The 25,893-nt window shown below is 50.7% G+C and overlaps 1 protein-coding gene across 1 annotated transcript; it reads right to left on the bottom strand.

The window, feature by feature from the left end:
* Positions 1-284: 284 nt before the first annotated feature.
* DRC1 (dynein regulatory complex subunit 1) lies at positions 285-25,680 on the bottom strand. Its single transcript, XM_053937551.1, has 18 exons — positions 25,648-25,680; positions 25,484-25,559; positions 25,090-25,225; positions 21,393-21,489; positions 18,806-18,918; positions 16,648-16,831; positions 15,098-15,235; positions 14,767-14,853; positions 11,502-11,624; positions 9,691-9,830; positions 9,464-9,598; positions 9,149-9,378; positions 8,724-8,896; positions 8,490-8,579; positions 7,473-7,559; positions 7,160-7,335; positions 641-781; positions 285-546 (listed from the first exon to the last, which is right to left on the bottom strand). The coding sequence occupies exons 1-18, from the start codon at positions 25,678-25,680 to the stop codon at positions 432-434; spliced, it is 2,274 nt and encodes a 757-aa protein (XP_053793526.1). The 3' UTR covers positions 285-431.
* Positions 25,681-25,893: the final 213 nt, after the last annotated feature.

Raw genomic sequence — 25,893 nt, 5'->3', positions numbered from 1 at the left:
GAATTCCCTGGATCATCAGGGTTGGAATGGGATTGGATTTTAGCTTCCATCCCAGAATTCCATGCCTCAGATCCCACGGCTTTGTGGCATTTCCAACAATTCCAGGAATTCCCAGGATATTGGAAGGTGTCGGAGTTGGAATGGGGTGGGATTTTAGTTCCCATCCTGGAATTCCACACTGCAGATCCCACGGCTTTGTGGCACTTCCCACAATTCCAAGAATTCCCTGGAAGGTGGGGACGCCTGGACACGCTCCCATTCCCGAGCTGCTCCGCACACAGATCCAGGTTTGGGAATGGTTTATTAACCCCCGCCAGGAATTCCTGGCTCCGATCCAGGCAAATCCACACCCGGCACCGGCGATTCCCGGGTTTGGATCGATCCCGGTGGGATCCGTGTCCGGAATATCCCCGGGAATGGGAAGGCTGAGCTCACCGGACTTGCGCGGATCCCAAATATTCCTCCAGCAGCATTCCCAGCTCCGAGTTCTGCCGCTGCAGGGCGGCGGCCTCGGAAAAGAGCTCGGATCTCCGGGTCAGAACTTTACTGGGAAAGGGACACCGGGATAACGTGGGAAATCCTCGGGATGACGTGGAAAATCCCCGGAATTGTCCCAGTCCTCCCCACCCCAGGCACTCACTGATATTCCAAGAGCGCGGCTCCAAGTGCATCCCAAAGTTTGAGTGTCCGCTCGGGAATGACGCGGGTCAGGGCTTCCCAGTATTCCCCGTCCTTGGAATTGTCCCGGACGTCCTGAATTTCCCTGGGGGGTCCTTCATCCCTGGGGATGGAGAACAAAGCTTTGGGATGGAGAACAAATCCCTGGGATGCAGAACAAATCCCTGGGATGCTGAACAAATCTTTGGGATGGAGAACAAATCTTTGGGATGCAGAACAAATCCTCGGGATGGAGAACAAATCTTTGGGATGGAGAACAAATCTTTGGGATAGAAAAAAAAATCTTTGGGAATAGAGAACAAATCCTTGGGATGGAGAACAAATCCTTGGGATGGAGAACAAATCCTTGGGATGTTGAACAAATCCCTGGGATGCTGAAAGGATCCTTGGGATGCAGAACAAATCTTTGGGATAGAAAAAAAATCTTTGGGAATAGAGAACAAAACTTTGGGATGGAGAACAAATCCCTGGGATGGAGAACAAATCCTTGGAATGTTGAACAAATCCCTGGGATGCTGAAAGAATCCTTGGGATGCAGAACAAATCTTTGGGATAGAAAAAGAATCTTTGGGAATAGAGAACAAAACTTTGGGATGGAGAACAAATCCTTGGGATGTTGAACAAATCCCTGGGATGCTGAAAGAATCCATGGGATGGAGAACAAATCTTTGGGATGGAGAAAAAAACCTTGGGGTGGAGAACAGATCTTTGGGATAGGAAAAAAACCTTGGGAATAGAGAACAGATCTTTGGGATGGAGAACAAATCCCTGGGGTGGAGAACAAATCCTTGGGATGGAGAACAAATCCCTGGGATGCTGAAAGAATCCTGGGGATGGAGAACAAATTTTTGGGATAGAAAAAAAATCTTTGGGAATAGAGAACAAATCTTTGGGATGGAGAGCAAATCCTTGGGATAGAGAAAAAAAAACTTGGGAATACAGAACAGATCTTTGGGATGGAGAACAAATCCTTGGGATGTTGAGCAAATCCCTGGGATAGAAAAAAAAATCTTTGGGAATAGAGAACAAATCCTTGGGGTGGTGAACAAATCTTTGGGATAGGAAAAAAACCTTGGGAATAGAGAACAGATCTTTGGGATGGAGAACAAATCCCTGGGATGCTGAACAAATCCCTGGGATGCTGGAAGAATCATTGGGATGCAGAACAAACCTTAGGGATGGAGAACAAATCTTTGGGAATAGAGAACAAATCCCTGGGATGCTGAAAGAATCCTTGGGATGGAGAACAAATCCTTGGGATAGAGAAAAAAACCTTGGGAAAAGAGAACAGATCTTTGGGATGGAGAACAAATCCCTGGGATGCTGAACAAATCCTTGGGATGCTGAAAGAATCCTTGGGATAGAAAAAAAATCTTTGGGAATAGAGAACAAATCCTTGGGATGCTGAACAAATCCTTGGGATGTTGAACAAGTCCCTGGGATGTTGAAAGAATCCTTGGGATGGAGAACAAATCCCTGGGATGCTGAAAGAATCCTTGGGATAGAGAACAAATCTTTGGGATAGAAAAAAAATCTTTGGAATGGAGAACAAATCTTAGGGTTGGAGAACAAATCCTTGGGGTGGAGAACAAATCCTTGGGATAGGAAACAAACCTTGGGAATAGAGAACAAATCTTTGGGATGGAGAACAATTCCTTGGGATAGAGAAAAAATCTTAGGGATAGAGAAAAAAACCTTGGGAATAGAGAGCAGATCTTTGGGATGGAGAACAAATATTTGGGATGGAGAAGAAACCCATGGGATGTTGAACAAATCCCTGGGACGGAAAGAAACTCTTGGAATGAAGAACAAATTCCTGGGATGGAGAACAAACTTTTGGGATGGAGAAAAAACTCTTGGAATGGACAATGGAGAACAAATCTTTGGGATGAAGAACAGATCTTCAGGATAGGAAAAAAACCTTGGGAATAGAGAACAGATCTTTGGGATGGAGAACAAATCCCTGGGATGGAGAACAAATCCTTGGAATGCTGAACAAATCCTTGGGATATTGAACAAATCCCTGGGATGCTGAAAGAATCATTGGGATGCAGAACAAATCTTTGGGATAGAAAAAAAATCTTTGGGAATAGAGAACAAATCCTTGGGATGGAGAACAAATCCTTGGGATGCTGAACAAATCCTTGGGATGGAGAACAAATCTCTGGGATAGAAAAAAAGTCGTTGGGAATAGAGAACAAATCTTTGGGATGGAGAGCAAATCCTTGGGATAGAAAAAAAAACCTTGGGGTGGAGAAAAAAATCTTTGGGATAGGAAAAAAAAACATTGGGAAGAGAGAACAAATCCTTGGGATGGAGAAAAAATCCCTGGGATGAAGAACAAATCCTTGGGATGTTGAACAAATCCCTGGGATGGAAAGAAACTCTTGGAATGAAGAACAAATTCCTGGGATGGAGAACAAACTTTTGGGATGGAGAAAAAACTCTTGGAATGGACAATGGAGAACAAATCTTTGGGATGGAGAACAGATCTTCGGGATAGAGAAAAAAATCTTGGGATGGAGAAAAAAATCTTTGGGATGGAGAACAAATCTTTGGGATGGAGAGCAAAACCTTTGGGATGGAGAACAAATCCTTGGGGTGGAGAGCAAAAGCTTGGGATGGAGAAGAAGCCCATGGGATGTTGAAAAAATCCCTGGAATGGAGAACAAATGCTTTGGATAGAGAAAAATATCTTAGGGATAGAGAAAAAAACTTTGGGAATAGAGAACAAATCTTTGGGATGCAGAAGAAATATTTGGGATAGAAAAAAATCTTTGGGAATAGAGAACAAATCTTTGGGATGGAGAACAAATCCTTGGGATAGAGAAAAAAAAACTTGGGAATACAGAACAGATCTTTGGGATGGAGAACAAATCCTTGGGATGTTGAGCAAATCGCTGGGATAGAAAAAAAAATCTTTGGGAATAGAGAACAAATCCTTGGGGTGGTGAACAAATCTTTGGGATAGGAAAAAAACCTTGGGAATAGAGAACAGATCTTTGGGATGGAGAACAAATCCCTGGGATGCTGAACAAATCCCTGGGATGCTGAAAGAATCATTGGGATGCAGAACAAACCTTAGGGATGGAGAACAAATCTTTGGGAATAGAGAACAAATCCCTGGGATGCTGAAAGAATCCTTGGGATGGAGAACAAATCCTTGGGATAGAGAAAAAAACCTTGGGAATAGAGAACAGATCTTTGGGATGGAGAACAAATCCTTGGGATATTGAACAAATCCCTGGGATGCTGAACAAATCCTTGGGATGCTGAAAGAATCATTGGGATAGAAAAAAAATCTTTGGGAATAGAGAACAAATCCTTGGGATGGAGAACAAATCCTTGGGATGTTGAACAAGTCCCTGGGATGTTGAAAGAATCCTTGGGATGGAGAACAAATCCCTGGGATGCTGAAAGAATCCTTGGGATAGAGAACAAATCTTTGGGATAGAAAAAAAATCTTTGGGATGGAGAACAAATCTTTGGGATAGAGAAAAAAAAAAACCCTTGGGAATAGAGAACAGATCTTAGGGTTGGAGAACAAATCCTTGGGGTGGAGAACAAATCCTTGGGATAGGAAACAAACCTTGGGAATAGAGAACAGATCTTTGGGATGGAGAACAATTCCTTGGGATAGAGAAAAAATCTTAGGGATAGAGAAAAAAACCTTGGGAATAGAGAGCAGATCTTTGGGATGGAGAACAAATATTTGGGATGGAGAAGAAACCCATGGGATGTTGCACAAATCCCTGGGACGGAAAGAAACTCTTGGAATGAAGAACAAATTCCTGGGATGGCGAACAAACTTTTGGGATGGAGAAAAAACTCTTGGAATGGACAATGGAGAACAAATCTTTGGGATGAAGAACAGATCTTCAGGATAGGAAAAAAACCTTGGGAATAGAGAACAGATCTTTGGGATGGAGAACAAATCCCTGGGATTTAGAACAAATCCCTGGGATGCTGAAAGAATCATTGGGATGCAGAACAAATCTTTGGGATAGAAAAAAAATCTTTGGGAATAGAGAACAAAACTTTGGGATGGAGAACAAATCCTTGGGATGGAGAACAAATCCTTGGGATGCTGAACAAATCCTTGGGATGGAGAACAAATCTCTGGGATAGAAAAAAAAATCGTTGGGAATAGAGAACAAATCTTTGGGATGGAGAGCAAATCCTTGGGATAGAGAAAAAAAAAAAAAACCTTGGGGTGGAGAAAAAATCTTTGGGATAGGAAAAAAACCTTGGGAAGAGAGAACAAATCTTTGGGATGGAGAACAAATCTTTGGGATAGAAAAAAAATCTTTGGGATGGAGAACAAATCCTTGGGTTGGAGAACAAATCCTTGGGGTGGAGAACAAATCTTTGGGATAGGAAAAAAACCTTGGGAATAGAGAACAGATCTTAGGGTTGGAGAACAAATCCTTGGGATAGAAAAAAAATCTTTGGGATGGAGAACAAATCTTAGGGTTGGAGAAAAAAACCTTGGGGTGGAGAACAGATCTTTGGGATAGGAAAAAAACCTTGGGAATAGAGAACAGATCTTTGGGATGGAGAACAAATCCCTGGGATGGAGAACAAATCCTTGGGATGGAGAACAAATCCCTGGGATGGAGAACAAATCCCTGGGATGCTGAAAGAATCCTTGGGATGGAGAACAAAATTTTGGGATAGAAAAAAAAATCTTTGGGAATAGAGAACAAATCTTTGGGATGGAGAGCAAATCTTAGGGTTGGAGAACAAATCCTTGGGGTGGAGAACAAATCCCTGGGATGCTGAAAGAATCCTTGGGATAGAGAACAAATCTTTGGGATAGAAAAAAAATCTTTGGGATGGAGAACAAATCTTTGGGATAGAAAAAAAATCTTTGGAATGGAGAACAAATCTTAGGGTTGGAGAACAAATCCTTGGGGTGGAGAACAAATCCTTGGGATAGGAAACAAACCTTGGGAATAGAGAACAAATCTTTGGGATGGAGAACAATTCCTTGGGATAGAGAAAAAATCTTAGGGATATGGAAAAAAACCTTGGGAATAGAGAGCAGATCTTTGGGATGGAGAACAAATATTTGGGATGGAGAAGAAACCCTTGGGATGTTGCACAAATCCCTGGGACGGAAAGAAACTCTTGGAATGAAGAACAAATTCCTGGGATGGAGAACAAACTTTTGGGATGGAGAAAAAACTCTTGGAATGGACAATGGAGAACAAATCTTTGGGATGAAGAACAGATCTTCAGGATAGGAAAAAAACCTTGGGAATAGAGAACAGATCTTTGGGATGGAGAACAAATCCCTGGGATGGAGAACAAATCCTTGGAATGCTGAACAAATCCTTGGGATATTGAACAAATCCCTGGGATGCTGAAAGAATCATTGGGATGCAGAACAAATCTTTGGGATAGAAAAAAAATCTTTGGGAATAGAGAACAAATCCTTGGGATGGAGAACAAATCCTTGGGATGCTGAACAAATCCTTGGGATGGAGAACAAATCTCTGGGATAGAAAAAAAATCGTTGGGAATAGAGAACAAATCTTTGGGATGGAGAGCAAATCCTTGGGATAGAAAAAAAAACCTTGGGGTGGAGAAAAAATCTTTGGGATAGGAAAAAAAACATTGGGAAGAGAGAACAAATCTTTGGGATGGAGAAAAAATCCCTGGGATGGAGAACAAATCCTTGGGATGTTGAACAAATCCCTGGGATGGAAAGAAACTCTTGGAATGAAGAACAAATTCCTGGGATGGAGAACAAACTTTTGGGATGGAGAAAAAACTCTTGGAATGGACAATGGAGAACAAATCTTTGGGATGGAGAACAGATCTTCGGGATAGAGAAAAAAATCTTGGGATGGAGAAAAAAATCTTTGGGATGGAGAGGAAAACTTTGGGATGTAGAGCAAAACCTTTGGGATGGAGAACAAATCCTTGGGATGGAGAGCAAAAGCTTGGGATGGAGAAGAACCCCATGGGATGTTGAACGAATCCCTGGAATGGAGAACAAATCCTTTGGATAGAGAAAAAAATCTTAGGGATAGAGAAAAAAACTTTGGGAATAGAGAACAAATCTTTGGGGTGGAAAAAATATCCTTTGGATAGAGGAAAAAAACCTTGGGATGGAGAACAAACCCTTGGGATGGAGAACAAATCTTTGGGATGGAGAGCCGATATTTGGGAATAGAGAACAAACCCTTGGGAAGGAGAACAAATCTTTGGGAAGGAGAACAAATCTTTGGGATGGAGAGCCGATATTTGGGAATAGAGAACAAACCCTTGGGAAGGAGAACAAATCTTTGGGAAGGAGAACAAACTCCAGCTTTCCCTCTCTTCCCAGGTCCCGGATCATCTCCTGCCTGGTTATTCCCAGCCTTGGGAATCTCCTGATCCCTCTGTCGTGGAGCAGGGAAGGTTGGGAAGTTTTTTTTTTCTCCGAGCAGGACAACCCAGGACATTCCCTGGATCCCAGTTTGGCTGTTCCCACCTCAGCTTGACAAAATCCCGTAGGAATTCCCGCAGGATTGTCAGGACGTGGTCCACTTGGATGGACGGGATGCGAGGGGAGCTCCCAGGGGGTTGGTGCTGATCCCTCTGGGAATGGGATCTGCCGCTCCCTCGGTCCTGAGCCGGATCCGCGGGATCTTCTCCCATCCCGGTGACCTGGAGGGAGAAAAGCTGGATGTGGAATTTGGGTTTTTTTGGTGTTTTTTTTTTTTTTTGGATATGAACACACCAATCCTCATTCCCGGAATTCTTGGGATCCTGGGATCTGCCGGGCTCTCCCCTGGTGATCCCACCTGGATCTTGGGCGCGTTCTGGGATTCGTAGTCCAGGAAAAAATCCAGGAGCTCGCGCAGCTCGTCCTCGTCCTCGATCCGGAGGGCCTGGAAAAGCGGGAATTCTGTGGGATGGGGAGGGGAGGGATGGGAATTTTCCAGAGCGGAGGAAATGCTGGATAAGGAAGGAATGGTGGGAAGCCAGGAATATCCATGGATGGGAAAGTCTGGGAAGAGGCTGGAGGAGTCCCGGAGGTGCTTAAATCATCGGGATGGGCTGGAGCTGGGAATCTGGGAATCATGGAATGTTCTGGGTGGGAAGGGACCTCAACGCCCATCCCATTCCATGAGTGGGGACACCTTCCATGATCCCAAAACTTGGACATTCCCAGGGGTCCTGGGGCAGCCACAGCTTCTCAGGGAATTTCAGCCCAGTCGGGAATTCCTTCCCAAGATTTCACCCCAAGCTCCCCTTTCCAGGGAATTCCCTCCATTCCCAGCTCTCCCAGCCTGGGATTGGATCCAGCCCCATCCCAGCTCCTCCTGGAGAAAGAATTTTGGGATCCAGGGGCTTCACTGGGAATTCGGAACTCCAGGAAGGGTCTCCCTTGCCTTTTCCATCCCCAAATTCCATAAAAATCCCTCGGGATGGATTCCTGAGTGTCCTCGATCCCAGAATCCCAGAATGGTTTGGGATGGGATCCATGGACCTTCCATCCCATCCCAGGGACACTTCCCACGATCCCAGGGTGATCCAAACCCACCCTTGGACACTGCCAGGGATCCGGGGATCCTCTGGGAATTCCAGCCCAGCCAGGAATTCCTTCCCAAGATCCCAAAATCCCAAGCTCCCCTTTCCCACTGGAAGCCATTCCCTGGCTCCTGGCCCTCCAGCCCTTCCCCAAATTCCAGCTCTCCTGGAGCCCCTTGAGGGATTTCCCCGGATCCTTCCCCGATCCAGGTCAGCATTCCCGGCTCCACGTCCTCCAGGCGCTGAGCATTCCAAGCCCAATCCCCGGAGATCCAATCCCAGCTCACCTCGAAGACGGATCGGAGCTGCCGGACGTCGTTCCTGGGCCCCACCGCCTCCCGCAGCGGCTTTAGGAGTTTGTTTTCCAGCAGGAATCCCTTGGGAAAAAAGGTCGGGAAGAGGGGGCAGAGCCACGGTGAGCGTTCCCAGCCCTCATTCCAAAGGGATCCACACAAAAAAAAAAAAAAAAAAAAATCTGGATCCGGGGCTGCTCCCGGATCCCGGGCTCCAGCGCCGCTCACCGACTCCTCGCTCAGGACCTCCAGGATTTTCCGGAGGGTTTTCCTGGGAATGCCCGGCCGGGATGTGGCTCTATCCTCCAGCCTTTCCTGGTTTTCCTTCCCTCCTTCTGCGCTCCGCGCTCCTTTCTTCTTACTCCCCCTCCGTTCCTGCTCCGGTTTTCCAGACTTGATCCCTGAAAATCAGAGAGGGGAGTTGGGAGCAAAATCCCAAACCTTGGGAGCCACCGGGGGCAAAATCCCTGGAAAACAAAGCTCCTGGGATGAGAGCTGCTCCTCGGAACGGGGAAAACCGGGAAAAACACAGCGGGAATATCCCTTGGAATGAGCCAGCTCAGGGCTGGCCGCTCCCGGAAGATCCTGTCTGGAAATCCCAAGGATCGGCGGGACACGGGAGGAAGGAATTCCAAGGAATTCACAGATCCCACCTTCCAGGAGTTTGGTGGCCACCTGCATGGCATCCCTCTTTTCCTGGCGGCGCCCCAGGGGTCCCACGTTATCCATGAACCACAAGTGAGGCTCTTCCCACGGCATTCCCAGCTGCTGGACGTGGATGATCCGATCGGCATCCAGTGCTTCCCGGATCAACGCTTTGGCCTCTTCCTCGTTCACGATCCAAACCTGCCGGAATTTCTCGGCGCTGCTGCGCATCAGCTGCCTGTGGAAAAGGATCCCGAAGGGATCGGATCCCGCTCTGACGTTCCGGAGGCTCCCCACGGGGCGGAATTCCAAGCGCTCCCCACCTCATCCGGCTCCGCGTCTCCTGGAACTGCCCCGTGACCCGCTCCAGCTCGGATTCCAGGCTCTGCTTTTCCTCTTGGAATTTCATCTCCTGCTTGGCCATTTTGGCGCTCAGCAATTCGAGCGACGTCCGGAATCTGGGAAGGGACAAAGAGCCTGGATTTGGGAATTTTCCCCACGCCTGGGGAAAAGCTTTGGAATGGGAAGGGATTGCCGGGATGGGTTTTACCGGCTGATTTTCCTTTTCTGCAGGGATCGGAGCGTGGAATTTTCCACATCCAGCTGCCGGAGAACGTCCAGGTTGTATTCCAGCTTCACCTGGTTCAGGTGGTAAATTCCCTTCATCTGCCGGAGTTTCCTCTCCAGGTACTGGAATTCCACAGGGAAAAAAAAAAAATTCACAGAGAATTCCATGAGGGGAAAAAAAAAAAAGTCACAAAGACAAGCCCGGAGTTTAGGGAAAACCCAGGGAAACTCCCAGAAGGGTTTGGATTCCCCAGGAAAAGAAAAGCTGGAATTAAACCCCAGCGGGGCTGAGAGTTTTTCCCTTTCCAGAGGATGGAGGAAAGCCATGATCCAGGGGTTAATTCCCAAAAATCCCACCTCAGGGCAGAAATCCAAAGGCAGAAATCCTAAACAACCACCAGGGAAGTCCTTCCCAATCCCAGGCTCTCCCAGCTTGGAATTCCCACCCTAGATCCCAATCCCAGCATCAATTTTTGCTTCCAGGTATTTTTTTTTTTTTTCCCACCTGCAGTGGGCACAGAGAATTCCCTCTCCTCCTCCTCCTTAGGGAATTCTGCGTTTGTTGGGATTAATATTGGGATATTTTACACCTATTTTGGGGAAGAAAATATTCCTAATATCCCGTGGAAAACTTTCCCTGGAGCAGCCCGAGGGATTTCTCCGTTATTATCCCTGTTCCCAAGGCTGCTCCCAAACCAAGATAAGGCCGTGGAACACAAAGAGGGAAAATTATCTCCAGAGCCTCCCCCGGCCACAGCTCAAGGTTGTTTTTCCAACATTTTCCGTCTTTCCAACGGCCACACGGCATTCCCTGGGAATGCTGGGCTGCAGCACGGAGCTGTTTCCATCCCAAAAAGTCCTGGGAACATCCCACACCTCCAAGTTATCGGGAACTGAGGGTGTGGAGCTGCTGGAGTGAGTCCAGGGAATGCCACAGAGCTGCTCCGGGGCTGGGAGAGCCGGGAATGTGCAGCTGGATCGGGAAAGGATCCAGGGAATCCTCAGAGCCGCTTCCCGATCCCAAAGGGGCTCCAGGAGAGCTGGAATTTGGGGAAGGGCTGGAGGGCCAGGAGCCAGGGAATGGCTTCCAGTGGGAAAGGGGAGCTTGGGATTTTGGGATCTTGGGAAGGAATTCCCGACTGGGCTGGAATTCCCAGAGAATCCCTGGATCCCTGGCAGTGTCCAAGGGTGGGTTTGGATCACCCTGGGTTCGTGGGAAGTGTCCCTGGGATGGGATTGAAGGTCCATGGATCCCACCCAAACCATTCCGGGATTCTGGGATCGAGGACACTCAGGATCCATCCCGAGGGATTTTTATGAGATTTGGGGATGGAAAAGGCAAGGGAGACCCTGCCTGGAGTCCTGAATTCCCAGTGAAGCCCCTGGATCCCAAAATTCCTTCTGCAGGAGGAGTCAGGATGGGGCTGGATCCAATCCCAGGCTAGGAGAGCTGGGAATGTGCAGCTGGATCGGGGAAGGATCCAGGGAATCCTTGGAGCCTTTTCCAGAGGGAAAGGAGAGCTGGAATCTGGGGAAGGGCTGGAGGGCCAGGAGCCAGGGAATGGCTTCCAGTGGGAAAGGGGAGCTTGGGATTTTGGGATCTTGGGAAGGAATTCCCGGCTGGGCTGGAATTCCCAGAGAATCCCTGGATCCCTGTGTCCAAGGAAATGTTGGAGCACCCTGGGATCGTGGAGGTGTCGAGGTTGGAATGGTTTGGGATTTGAGGTCCCTTCCCACCCAAACCGTTCCAGGGTTCCCAGAGGTGATTCCGTGATCCGGGCCCTTTCCCGGTACCTGCACATCCTGTTCCAGCTGGAATTTCATGCTGTCGTAGTTCTCCACGCTCTCATCCTGCAGCTCGTTCAGCTGCTGCTCGAAATCCAGCGCCTTGTCCATCTGCTTCTGCAGGAATTCCAGCTGTGGGAGCAAGGAGAACCTCATCCCACCTCCTTCCACCTCATCCAAACTCCTCCAATCTTATCACACCTCATCCAAACTCATTCCATCTCATCCAACCTCATCCCAATCTCATCCAACCTCATCCCACCTTGTCCATCCTCATCCAACTTTATCCCACCTCATCCCACCTCATCCAACCTCCTCCAACTTTATCCAACCTTATCCAACCTCATCCCACCTCACCCAACGTCCTCCAACCCCCTCCAAGGCCATCCAACCTCTTCCCACCACATCCAACACCATCCAACCTCCTCCAATATCCTCCAACCTCATCCCACCTCATCCAACTTTATCCAGCTTCATCCAGCTTCATCCCACCTCATCCCACCTCATCCATCCAACGTCCTCCAACCTCATCCAACCTCATCCAACCTCATCCAACCTCATCCCACCTCATCCAACCTCCTCCAACCTCATCCCACCTCATCCAACCCTATCCAACCTCATCCAATGTCCTCCAACCTCATCCATCCTCATCCATCCTCATCCATCCTCATCTAACCTCATTGCACCACATCCCACCTCATCCAACCTCCTCCAATCCTATCCAAGGCCATCCAACCTCCTTCCACCACATCCAACCCCATCCAACCTCCCCCAACATCCTCCAACCTCATCCAACCTCATCCAACCTCATCCAACCTCATCCCACCTCATCCCACCTCATCCAACCTCATCCAACCTCCTTCCACCACATCCAAACTCCTCCAATCTTATCACACCTCATCCAACCTCATCCCACCTTGTCCATCCTCATCCAACTTTATCCCACTGCATCCCACCTCATCCAAAGTCCTCCAACCCCATCCAAGGCCATCCAACCTCCTCCCACCACATCCAACCCCATGCAACCCCATCCAGCCTCCTCCAACCTCATCCCACCTCATCCCACCTCATCCAACCTTCTCCAACTTTATCCAACCCCATCAATCCTCATCCCACCTCATCCCACCTCATCCAACCTCATCAATCCTCATCCAACCTGCCCCAACCTCATCCCACCTCATCCCACCTCATCCCACCTCATCCCACTTTATCCAACCTCATCCCACCTCATCCAAAGTCCTCCAACCCCATCCAAGGCCATCCAACCTCCTCCCACCACATCCAACCCCATCCAACCTCATCCAGCCTCCTCCAACCTCATCCCACCTCATCCCACCTCATCCCACCTCATCCAACCTTCTCCAACTTTATCCAACCCCATCAATCCTCATCCCACCTCATCCAACCTCATCCAACATCCTCCAGCATCCTCCAACCTCATCCAACCCCGTCCAACCTGCTCCAACCTCATCCCACCTCCTCCAACCTCATCCATCCTCATCCCACCTCATCCAACCTCCTCCAACCCTATCCAAGGCCATCCATCCTCATCCAACCCCATCCAACTCCATCCTACCTCATCCATCCTCATCCATCCTCATCCAACCTCATCCAACCTCATCCATCCTCATCTAACCTCATTGCACCGCATCCCACCTCATCCAACCTCCTCCAAGCCCATCCAACCTCCTTCCATCACATCCAACCCCATCCAACCTCCTCCAACATCCTCCAACCTCATCCAACCCCATCCAACCCCATCCAACCTTCTCCAACTTTATCCATCCCATCAATCCTCATCCCACCTCATCCCACTTCATCCCACCTCATCCAACCTCATCCAACCTGCTCCAACCTCATCCCACCTCATCCAACATCCTCCAACATCCTCCAACCTCATCCAACCCCATCCGAGCCCATCCAACCTCCTCTCACCACATCCAACCCCATCCAAACTCATCCAACCTCATCCCACCTCATCCAACCTCATCCAACCTCCTCCAACTTTATCCAACCTCATCCAACTTCATCCAACCTCCTCCAACTTTATCCAACCTTCTCCAACTTTATCCAACCCCATCAATCCTCATCCCACCTCATCCCACCTCATCCCACCTCATCCAACCTTCTCCAACTTTAGCCAACCTCATCCAACCTCATCCAGACTCCTCCAACCTCATCCAACATTCTCCAACTTTATCCAACCCCATCAATCCTCATCCCACCTCATCCCACCTCATCCAACCTTCTCCAACTTTATCCAACCCCATCAGTCCTCATCCCACCTCATCCAACCTCATCCAACCTCATCCAGACTCCTCCAACCTCATCCAACCTTCTCCAACTTTATCCATCCCATCAATCCTCATCCAACCTCATCCCACCTCATCCAACCTCATCAATCCTCATCCAACCTGCTCCAACCTCATCCCACCTCATCCAACCTCATCCAACCTCATCCAACCTCATCCAACCTCTTCCAGCCTCATCCAAACTCCTCCAATCTTATCATACCTCATCCCACCTCATCCCACTTTATCCAACCTCATCCCACCTCATCCAACATCCTCCAAACATCCTCCAACCCCATCCGAGCCCATCCAACCTCCTCCCACCACATCCAACCCCATCCAAACTCATCCAACCTCATCCCACCTCATCCAACCTTCTCCAACTTTATCCAACCCCATCAATCCTCATCCCACCTCACCCAACCCCATCCAACCTTATCCATCCCGATCCCTGTTCCCACCCCGATCCCAAAAAACCCATCTCCTTCAGGGCGCCTTCCCGGGCAGAGCCGATCCCGGCATTCCAAGCAGGACCTGGAGCGTGTGCGGGGAAGGGAACGGATTGGGAATGGGGCTGGAACTCCGGGAGCAGCTGAAGGAGCTGGGAAAATGCCTCAGGGAGCCTGGAGAAAAGGAGGCTCCAGAGGGAACTTTCCCTTTCCGGAATTCCCGGAAAAGTTGAAGCCAGGTGGGATCGGATAAGAGGGAAACTTCCAGGGGAGGTTTAGACGGATATTGGCAACAATTCCCACCTGGAAAGGGTTTTCCAGCCCTGGAAGAGCTGCCCAGCTCAGGGTGGAGTCCCCATTCCCGTTGGGATTGAAATCCATGTGGATTTGGCCCTGTGGATCAGCGCTGGGAATGGTTGGACTCGGTGACCCCGGAGGGCTTTTCCACCCTCAGCGATTCCCACGGGAAAATGGGAATTTTCCACACCAAAAAAAAAAAAAAAAAAAAGGAAAAGTATCTCCCACTGGATTCACCTCCTGCTCGTTGTGGGCCCGGATGGCCTCATTCCACCTTTTCCGGTTGTTGGCCAGCATTTCCCGCCGCTCCTCCTCGAACGTTTTCTGCGGAAGAGACGGAAATTCCACGCCGGGATCCCAGGGAATGGGAACAGCCGGGCAGCGACGCTTCCGGGTCGCTCCCAAACTCATTCCCAAACCCTCAGAGCTCTGGATTCCGGACTCACCCACCCGGATTTCATCCCAGCACCGCCACTCCGAGGTGTTTTTTTTTTTTTTCCCCCACAAAAGATACAGAGAAGCAAAGCGGTTTTTCCCGGTTTTCCCGCTTTTCCCGGGAATTGGGTACCTCGATCTGCCGGAGGTGGTGCCGGTAGGCTTTGAGCATATTCCTGGTTTGTTCTTCCATCCTTTCCAGGAGCACCTGGATCTCACCCGCCTGCTCCTGCAGGGCCTGCTCGTACTGCTCGTCCTTGGCCTTCAGCTCCTGGAAAAACGAGGGAAGGAGAGGCCGGAATCAGCGGGAATCGAGCGGGAATCCTCAGGGAAACGGCAGGACATGGAATTATCGTGGATTGGGTGGGAAGGGACCTTAAGGATCATCCGATTCCAACCCCACCATCCTAGGGTGATCCCACCTTTCCTGGGACGCTGCCAGGGATTCTCTGGGAATTCCAGCCCAGCCGGGAATTCCTTCCCAAGATCCCCAAAATCCCAAGCTCCCCTTTCCCACTGGAAGCCATTCCCTGGCTCCTGGCCCTCCAGCCCTTCCCCAAATTCCAGCTCTCCTTTCCCTCTGGAAAAGGCTCCAAGGATTCCCTGGATCCTTTCCCTGATCCAGCTGCACATTCCCAGATCTCCCAGCCTGGCATTGGATCCAGCCCCATCCCAACTCCTCTCTGGGAAGGAATTTCAGGATCCAGGGGCTTCACTGGGAATCTAGGACTCCAGGAAGTTTCTCCCTTCCCTTTTCCATCCCCAAATTCCATAAAAATCCCTCGGGATGGATCCTGAGTGTCCTCGATCCCAGAATCCCGGAATGGTTGGGATGGGATCCATGGACCGTCAATCCCATTCCAGGGACACTTCCCACGATCCCAGGGTGATCCAAATCCACCCTTGGACACTGCCAGGGATCCAGGGATTCTCTGAGAATTCCAGCCCAGCCGGGAATTCCTTCCCAAGATCCCCAAAATCCCAAGCTCCCCTTTCCCACTGGAAGCCATTCCCTGGCTCCTGGCCCTCCAGCCCTTCCCCAAATTCCAGCTCTCCTTTCCCTCTGGAAAAGGCTCCAAGGATTCCCTGGATCCTTTCCCTGATCCAGCTGCACATTCCCAGATCTCCCAGCCTGGCATTGGATCCAGCCCCATCCCAACTCCTCTCTGGGAAGGAATTTCAGGATCCAGGGGCTTCACTGGGAATCTAGGACTCCAGGAAGTTTCTCCCTTCCCTTTTCCATCCCCAAATTCCATAAAAATCCCTTGGGATGGATTCCTGAGTGTCCTCGATCCCAGAATCCCGGAATGGTTTGGGATGGGATCCATGGACCTTCAATCCCATCCCAGGGACACTTCCCACGATCCCAGGGTGATCCAAACCCACCCTTGGGCACTGCCAGGGATCCAGGGATTCTCTGAGAATTCCAGCCCAGCTGGGAATTCCCTCCCAAGATCCCAAAATCCCAAGCTCCCCTTTCCCACTGGAAGCCATTCCCTGGCTCCTGGCCCTCCAGCCCTTCCCCAAATTCCAGCTCTCCTGGAGCCCCTTTGGGATCGGGAAGCGGCTCCGAGGATTCCCTGGATCCTTCCCCGATCCAGCTGCACATTCCCAGCTCTCCCAGCCGGGATCCATGGCAGAGGCGCTCCAGCCCTGGGAGCAGCTCCGGGAATTCCCAGATACCTCCTGGAGCTCTCGGATGAGCCGGTTCTTTCCGGCCAGGAGCTGCTCGCACTCCTCCTGCTGCTGCTCCAGCAGCTCCCACAATTCCTGCGGGATCTTCACGTCCCCCACCGAGGCCCACTTGGAGTTGATCTCCGCCAACTTTTCCGTCCCGCGCTGGGCTACCTTCTCCAGCTTTTCCAACCTGCGGGAAGCCAGGGAATCGGGGGGCTGGGATAGGGCTGGAATTGCTCCAGAACTGGGGTTCTTCTTTTCCCTAAATCCCTTCCCTGAATGCATTTTCTGAATCCTTTCCCTGGATCCCCTTCCTTCTCTGAATCCCTTTCCTTCCCTGAATCCCTTCCCTGAATCCCTTCCCTGAATCCATTCCCTGAATCCATTCCCTGAATCCATTTCCTGAATCCATTCCCTGAATCCCTTCCCTGAATCCCTTCCCTGAATCCATTCCCTGAATCCATTCCCTGAATCCCTTCCCTGAATCCCTTTCCTTCCCTGAATCCCTTCCCTGAATCCCTTTCCTTCCCTAAATCTCTTCCCTGAATCCCTTCCCTGAATCCATTCCCTAAATCCATTCCCTGAATCCCTTCTCTGAATCCCTTTCCTTCCCTAAATCCCTTCCCTGGATCCCTTTCCTTCCCTGAATCCCTTTCCTTCCCTAAATCTCTTCCCTAAATCCCTTTCCTTCCCTAAATCCCTTCCCTGGATCCCTTTCCTTTCCTGAATCCCTTTCCTTCCCTAAATCCCTTCCCTAAATCCCTTCCCTAAATCCATTCCCTAAATCCATTCCCTGAATCCCTTTCCTTTCCTAAATCTCTTCCCTAAATCCCTTTCCTTCCCTAAATCCCTTCCCTGAATCCATTTTCTGAATCCTTTTCCTGAATCCCTTTCCTTCCCTAAATCCCTTCCCGACATCCATTCCCTAAATCCATTCCCTGAATCCCTTTCCTTTCCTAAATCCTTTCCCTAAAATCCTTTTCCTTCCATAAATTCCTTCCCTGAATCCCTTCTCTAAATCACTTCCATTAATCCCTTCCCTAAATCCATTCCCTAAACCCTTTCCCTAAATCCATTACCTGAATCCGTTCCCTAAATCCCTTTCCTTCCCTAAATCCCCCTTCCCTAAATCCCGGGAGCATGGATTTGGTGTTTCCTGGAATTTCCAGGAATGGGGCTGATGGAAAAGCAGGATAGGAGCGGCCGGGAATGATCCTGGTGGGGATCAGAGAATGCCAGAAGTTGGGAAAGCTTTGGAAAATCCCAGTAGGAAAAATTCCACTGTAAGAGCAGAAGGGACAGGGCCATTCCAGGAATGCGCCGAGGAATTCCAAGGAGGAATTCCAGGACGGTTTGGATGGGATTCGTGAACCGTCAATCCCAAACCATTCCAGCCCCACCATCACAGGGTGATCCAACATTTCCTTGGGCACTCCCAGGGATTCTCTGGGAATTCCAGGCCAGCCGGGAATTCCTTCCCAAGATCCCAAAATCCCAAGCTCCCCTTTCCCACTGGAAGCCATTCCCTGGCTCCTGGCCCTCCAGCCCTTCCCCAAATTCCACCTCTCCTGGAGCTCCTTTGGGATCGGGAAGCGGCTCCAAGGATTCCCTGGATCCTTCCCTGATCCAGCTGCACATTCCCAGCTCTCCCAGCCTGGGATTGGATCCAGCCCCATCCCGATTCCTCTTTGAGAAGGAATTTTGGGATCCAGGGGCTTCACTGGGCATCTTGGATCTCCAGGAAGGGTCTCCTTTCCCTTTTCCATCCCCAAATCCCATAAAAATCCCTCGGGATGGATCCTGAGTGTCCTTGATCCCAGAATCCCGGAATGGTTTGGATGGGATCCATGGACCTTCAATCCCATCCCAGGGACACTTCCCACGATCCCAGGGAGATCCAAACCCACCCTTGGGCACTGCCAGGGATCCAGGGATTCTCTGGGAATTCCAGCCCAGCCGGGAATTCCTTCCCAAGATCCCAAAATCCCAAGCTCCCCATTCCCACTGGGAAGCCATTCCCAAACCCATCTCCAGCTCTCCCGGAAACCTCTGGAAAACTCCCTCCAACCACCTGGGCCAGGTGGGATTTGGGACCTCATGACGGGCCTCAATTTTCCATCGGAATCCGGCGGCATTCCCAAACTCCCGGCTCCTCCCTGCTCACCTCCTCAGCTTCTCCTGCCCCTCCTTTTCCCGCCTCCGCGATTCCCGGAGATCAGATCCCACCTGGACGTTCGTCAGCAGCTGCGTCCCTTGGAAAAGCAGCTTGGCCAGGACCTGCCAGGGAAGGGACACTCCGGGAATTTTGGGCTTGGAATGCACCAATCCCGGATCCTTCCCGTCCGTGGGCTGGTTGGGAATCCAATTCCATGGATCCCGGTCAAATCCTGGTCCGTAAAGGATCCCGAAATCCCTTTCCTTGCCTAAATCCCTTCCCTGAATCCCATCCGTGAATCCCATCCCATTCCATAATCCTATCCCATAATCCCATCCCAGAATCCCATCCCGGAATCCGATCCTGGAATCCCATCCCAGAATCCTATCCCATTCCATAATCCCATCCCATAATCCCATCCCAGAATCCCATCCTGGAATCCCATTCTGGAATCCCATCCCGGAATCCTATCCCATTCCATAATCCCATCCCGGAATCCCATCTCATCCCAGAATCCCATTCCATCCTGGATTACCATCCCAGAATCCCATCCTGGAATCCCATCCTGGAATCCCATCCTGGAATCCCATCTCAGAATCCCATCCCGGAACCCCATCCCAGAATCCCATCCCATTCCATAATCCCATCCCAGAATCCCATCCTGGAATCCTATCCTGGAATCCTATCCTGGAATCCCATCCCAGCATCCCATCCAGAATCCCATCCCGGAATCCCATCCCATCCTGGCTTCCCATCCCAGAATCCCATCCTGGCTTCCCATCCCAGAATCCCATCCTGGAATCCCATCTGGAATCCCATCCAGAATCCCATCCCAGAATCCCATCCAGAATCCCATCCCAGAATCCCATCCCAGAATCCCATCCCGGAATCATATCCCATTCCATAATCCCAACCCAGAATCCCATCCTGGATTCCCATTCCGGAATCCCATCCCAGAATCCCATCCCATAATCGCATTCCAGAATCCCCACATGGAATTAAGGTTGGAAAAGACCATGGAGTCCAACCATTCCCATCAGATCCCAAGAATCCCGCCCAAATCCCGGACCTTGGGAATTTCTCTCCTGGTTTTTGGCCCAAAAAGGAGGAAAATATGGGATAAGAAAGGATCCAAGAGGAGATTCCCATTGGATCCCAAATCCCGGTCCTGGGGAGTTTCTCTCCCCATTTTTTGTCCCATCAAGGAGACCCCAAGGATCAAAACAAGGGACAAGGATGGATCCAAGAGATTCCCATTGAATCCCAAGGATCCAGCCCCAGTCCAAGTCCTTGGGAATTTCTCTCGTTTTTGTCCCAAAAGGAGGAAAATATGGGATAAGGATGAATCTAGGAGGAGATTCTCATTGGATCCCAAATCCCGGTCCTGGGGAGTTTCTCTCCTGGATTTTTGTCCCACCAAGGAGCCCCCAAGGAGGAAAACATGGAACAAGGAGAGATCCAAGAGGAAATTCCCATTGGATCCCAAATCCCGGTCCTGGGGAGTTCCTCTCCCCATTTTTTGTCCCATCAAGGAGACCCCAAGGATCAAAACAAGGAATGAGGATGGATCCAAGAGGAAATTCCCATCAGATCCCAAGGATCCAGCCTCAGTCCAAGTCCTTGGGAATTTCTCTCGTTTTTGTCCCAAAAAGGAGGAAAATATGGGATAAGGATGGATCCAGGAGGAGATTCCCATTGGATCCCAAATCCCAGTCCTGGGGAGTTTCTCTCCCGGATTTTTGTCCCACCAAGGAGCCCCCAAGGAGGAAAACATGGAACAAGGAGAGATCCAAGAGGAGATTCCCATTGGATCCCAAATCCCGGTCCTGGGGAGTTTCTCTCCCCATTTTTCGTCCCATCAAGGAGACCCCAAGGATCAAAACAAGGGATAAGGATGGATCCAAGAGATTCCCATTGAATCCCAAGGATCCAGCCCCAGTCCAAGTCCTTGGGAATTTCTCTCCTGGTTTTTGGCCCAAAAAGGAGGAAAATATGGGATAAGGATGGATCCAGGAGGAGATTCCCATTGGATCCCAAATCCCAGTCCTGGGGAGTTTTTCTCCCGGATTTCTGTCCCACCAAGGAGACCCCAAGGATCAAAACAAGGGACGAGGATGGATCCAAGAGGAAATTCCCATTGGATCCCAAATCCCGGTCCTGGGGAGTTTCTCTCCCCATTTTTCGTCCCATCAAGGAGACCCCAAGGATCAAAACAAGGGACAAGGATGGAGCCAAGATATTCCCATCAGATCCCAAGGATCCAGCCCCAGTCCAAGTCCTTGGGAATTTCTCTCCTGGTTTTTGTCCCAAAAAGGAGGAAAATATGGGATAAGGATGAATCTAGGAGGAGATTCTCATTGGATCCCAAATCCCAGTCCTGGGGAGTTTCTCTCCCGGATTTTTGTCCCACCAAGGAGACCCCAAGGAGGAAAACATGGAACAAGGAGAGATCCAAGAGGAGATTCCCATTGGATCCCAAGGATCCCACTCAAATCCCGGTCCTGGGGAGTTTCTCTCCTGGTTTTAGGCCCAAAAAGGGGGAAATCCAGGGATAAAGAGGGATCCAGGAGGAGATTCCCATTGGATCCTTCCAGACCTTCTGGGTCTCCTCGATCAGCTTCAGGCTCTTCCTCTCCTCTTCCTCCTGCTCTTCCTCCTCCTCTTCCTGCTCCACCTCCTCTCCGAGGGCTTCCCTGGGAGGGAAACAGGGAAAAGTCGGGATATTTTATTAATATTTAATAATAATATTGATGCTAATTTTATGTATTGATATAAATTTGATTTCATTAATGTAATTTTATATAATAAATTGTATATAATATGATATTATATATATGATATGATATATGATATATGATATAAAATATATATAATATAATATAATATAATATAATATAATATAATATAATATAATATAATATAATGTAATATAATATAATGTAATGTAATATAATATAATGTAATGTAATATAATGTAATGTAATATAATGTAATATAATGTAATGTAATATAATATAATATAATATAATATAATATAATATAATATAATATATATATTTAATTGATAAAAATTTAATATAAATTAGATTTAATTAATGTAATTTTTATAAATATTCTATATAATATAATATAATATAATATAATATAAATATTAATTTAATTGATAAAAATAAAAAAATAAAAATATTAAAAACATATATATAAAAATATTTAATAATACAATATCCACCCCAGACTCTTCCCGATGCTTGGAAAGGGGCCGGGATCCAATCCCAGCACAGCCCATGGGAAGCAGGAAGCTGGGAACAGCATTCCCGAGGGAAAACGGGATCCAGGGTTCCCCCTCTGGAGCTGGGAATCCTGCCAGGAATGCGGGAAGAGGGGGGGAATTTTGGGATGGGAGAGGCTGGAGCTGGATCGGGATGATCCCGGTGGGATCCTTCCCACGCAGGATATTCCAGTGGGATCAATCCCAGGTGGGATCGGGAAAGGATTTGGGATGATCCCAGTGGGATCCTTCCTGCTCAGGACATTCCAGTGGGATCAGTCTCAGGTAGGATCGGGAAAGGATTTGGGATGATCCTGGTGGGATCCTTCCCACTCAGGGGAGATTCCAGTGGGATCAATCCCAGGTGAGATCAGGAAAGGATTTGGGATGATCCCGATGGGATCCTTCACGCTTGGGATATTCCAGCGGGATTTGGTTTGGGATGGACCCTGAGCCCTGGGATTGGGTTTGGGATGGACCCTGAGCCCTGGGATTGGGTTTGGGATTGGATCCTGAGTTCTGGGATTGGGTTTGGGATGGACCCTGAGCCCTGGGATTGGGTTTGGGATGGACCCTGAGCCCTGGGATTGGGTTTGGGATTGGACCCTGAGTTCTGGGATTGGGTATGGGATGGACCCTGAGCCCTGGGATTGGGTATGGGATGGATTCTGAGCCCTGGGATTGGGTTTGGGATGGACCCTGAGCCCTGGGATTGGGTTTGGGATGGACCCTGAGCCCTGGGATTGGGTTTGGGATGGACCCTGAGTTCTGGGATTGGGTTTGGGATTGGATCCTGAGTTCTGGGATTGGGTTTGGGATGGACCCTGAGCCCTGGGATTGGGTTTGGGATGGATCCTGAGCCCTGGGATTGGGTTTGGGATTGGATCCTGAGCCCTGGGATTGGGTTTGGGATTGGATCCTGAGCCCTGGGATTGGGTTTGGGATGGACCCTGAGTTCTGGGATTGGGTTTGGGATGGACCCTGAGTTCTGGGATTGGGTTTGGGATGGATCCTGAGTCCTGGGATTGGGTTTGGGATGGATCCTGAGCCCTGGGATTGGGTTTGGGATGGACCCTGAGCCCTGGGATTGGGTTTGGGATTGGACCCTGAGCCCTGGGATTGGGTTTGGGATGGATCCTGAGCCCTGGGATTGGGTTTGGGATTGGATCCTGAGCTCTGGGATTGGGTTTGGGATGGACCCTGAGCCCTGGGATTGGGTTTGGGATGGACCCTGAGTTCTGGGATTGGGTTTGGGATGGATCCTGAGCCCTGGGATTGGGTTTGGGATTGGATCCTGAGTTCTGGGATTGGGTTTGGGATGGACCCTGAGCCCTGGGATTGGGTTTGGGATGGACCCTGAGTTCTGGGATTGGGTTTGGGATGGACCCTGAGCCCTGGGATTGGGTTTGGGATGGGATCCTGAGCCATGGGATTGGGTTTGGGATGGACCCTGAGTTCTGGGATTGGGTTTGGGATTGGATCCTGAGTTCTGGGATTGGGTTTGGGATTGGATCCTGAGTTCTGGGATTTGGTTTGGGATTGGATCCTGAGCCCTGGGATTGGGTTTGGGATGGACCCTGAGTTCTGGGATTGGGTTTGGGATGGACCCTGAGCCCTGGGATTGGGTTTGGGATGGACCCTGAGTTCTGGGATTGGGTTTGGGATGGATCCTGAGTTCTGGGATTGGGTTTGGGATTGGATCCTGAGTTCTGGGATTGGGTTTGGGATGGATCCTGAGCCCTGGGATTGGGTTTGGGATGGATCCTGAGTTCTGGGATTGGGTTTGGGATGGACCCTGAGCCCTGGGATTTGGTTTGGGATTGGATCCTGAGCCCTGGGATTGGGTTTGGGATGGACCCTGAGTTCTGGGATTGGGTTTGGGATGGACCCTGAGACCTGGGATTTGGTTTGGGATGGACCCTGAGTTCTGGGATTGGGTTTAGGATGGACCCTGAGTTCTGGGATTGGGTTTGGGATGGACCCTGAGCCCTGGGATTGGGTTTGGGATGGACCCTGAGCCCTGGGATTGGGTTTGGGATGGACCCTGAGCCCTGGGATTGGGTTTGGGATGGACCCTGAGTTCTGGGATTGGGTTTGGGATTGGATCCTGAGTTCTGGGATTGGGTTTGGGATGGACCCTGAGTTCTGGGATTGGGTTTGGGATTGGATCCTGAGCCCTGGGATTGGGTTCGGGATGGACCCTGAGTTCTGGGATCGGGTTTGGGATTGGATCCTGAGTTCTGGGATTGGGTTTGGGATGGACCCTGAGCCCTGGGATTGGGTTTGGGATGGACCCTGAGCCCTGGGATTGGGTTTGGGATGGACCCTGAGCCCTGGGATTGGGTTTGGGATGGACCCTGAGCCCTGGGATTGGGTTTGGGATGGACCCTGAGTTCTGGGATTGGGTTTGGGATTGGACCCTGAGCCCTGGGATTGGGTTTGGGATGGATCCTGAGCCCTGGGATTGGGTTTTGGATGGACCCTGAGCCCTGGGATTGGGTTTGGGATGGACCCTGAGTTCTGGGATTTGGTTTGGGATGGACCCTGAGCTCTGGGATTGGGTTTGGGATTGGATCCTGAGTTCTGGGATTGGGTTTGGGATGGACCCTGAGTCCTGGGATTGGGTTTGGGATGGACCCTGAGCCCTGGGATTGGGTTTGGGATGAACCCTGAGTTCTGGGATTGGGTTTGGGATGGACCCTGAGTTCTGGGATTGGGTTTGGGATGGACCCTGAGCCCTGGGATTGGGTTTGGGATGGACCCTGAGTTCTGGGATTGGTTTTGGGATGAACCCTGAGTTCTGGGAATGTTCCTGAGCCCCTGGGATGGGTTTGGGACAGATCCCGAGCCCCGGTCCCGGTTCTGAGCCCCGGTCCCAATCCTCGAGTTTGGGGTCGGCTCCTGATCTCCGCCCGTGTCCCAGTTTGGGGTGGGGACCCCCCCCCAGCACCACCTCCCCCCTGTGGAAAACCGGGAGGATCCTCTGGAAAACCGGGAATGAGGGCCCGGCCCCGCCGTTCCTCACCGGCGCCGGGCATCGATGCGGTTGCGGCGGGCGGCGATTCGCTGCTGGCGCTCCCAATCCGCGCCGGTACCGGGATCGGGAACGGGATCGGGATCGGCACCGGGACCGGCACCGGGATCGGGATCAATACCGGGACCTGTACCGGCACCGGGATCTGGATCAGCACCGGGATCTGGATCAGCACCGGGATCGGGACCGGCACCGCGATCGGGACCGGCGCCGGGATGGGCACCGGGATGGGCACCGGCACCGGCATCGGTACCGGGACCGGGATCAGCACCGGGATCCCTCTTGGGATGGGTTTTAGGATCGAGTTTAGGCTCGGGCTCGAGCTCCGCGAGCCCCAGGCTCGGGCCTGGGCCCGCCCCCTCCTTCCCCGGCTCCATGCGCACACCTGAGCGCAGGTGCGCGCCCGTTACCGCGCATGCGCGGCTCCCGTTGCCCCGGCAACGGACGATGCGCGCCGCCCACTGCGCATGCGCGCAGCGCCGAGCGTCGCTCGTTGCCAGGCAACGCGTGTGGCGTCATCGCAGAGCTGCTGCGCATGCGCGCTGGCGCTTTCCCGTTGCTTGGCAACGGCGGGAGCATCATGGCCCCCGCTCCCAAATATTCCAAATTTTCCCGGCGCGTTTCCGTGGGAAGCAGCGGGGAAAAAAGGCACCGGGAGAGCTCCTCCAGCTCCTTCCCACTGGGATCCGGGAGCTGGGGTTGGAATGAGGGGAGGGGCTGGGCTGGAATTCCCAGAGGATCCCTGGGAGTGTCCCAGGAAAAGTTGGAGCAGCCTGGGATTGGGGTTGGAATGGG

The sequence above is a fragment of the Vidua chalybeata genome, chromosome 3 (assembly GCF_026979565.1).
Source record: "Vidua chalybeata isolate OUT-0048 chromosome 3, bVidCha1 merged haplotype, whole genome shotgun sequence".
NCBI classification, from domain to species: Eukaryota; Metazoa; Chordata; class Aves; order Passeriformes; family Viduidae; genus Vidua; species Vidua chalybeata.
The sequence above is the reverse complement of the archived record's forward strand: the minus strand, read 5'-3'. Positions and strand labels throughout refer to the sequence as shown.

Bases quoted from the DNA above. Each gene is read 5' to 3' on its own strand.
- DRC1 (XM_053937551.1), bottom strand. From the start codon at position 25,680: ATGATGCTCCCGCCGTTGCCAAGCAACGGGAAA. The intron at 25,560-25,647 runs GCGCCAGCGCGC...GCGCATGCGCAG, and splicing joins CGTTGCCAAGCAACGGGAAA to TGGGCGGCGCGCATCGTCCG. The intron at 8,580-8,723 runs GTGAGCGGCGCT...TTTTTTCCCAAG, and splicing joins AGGTCCTGAGCGAGGAGTCG to GGATTCCTGCTGGAAAACAA.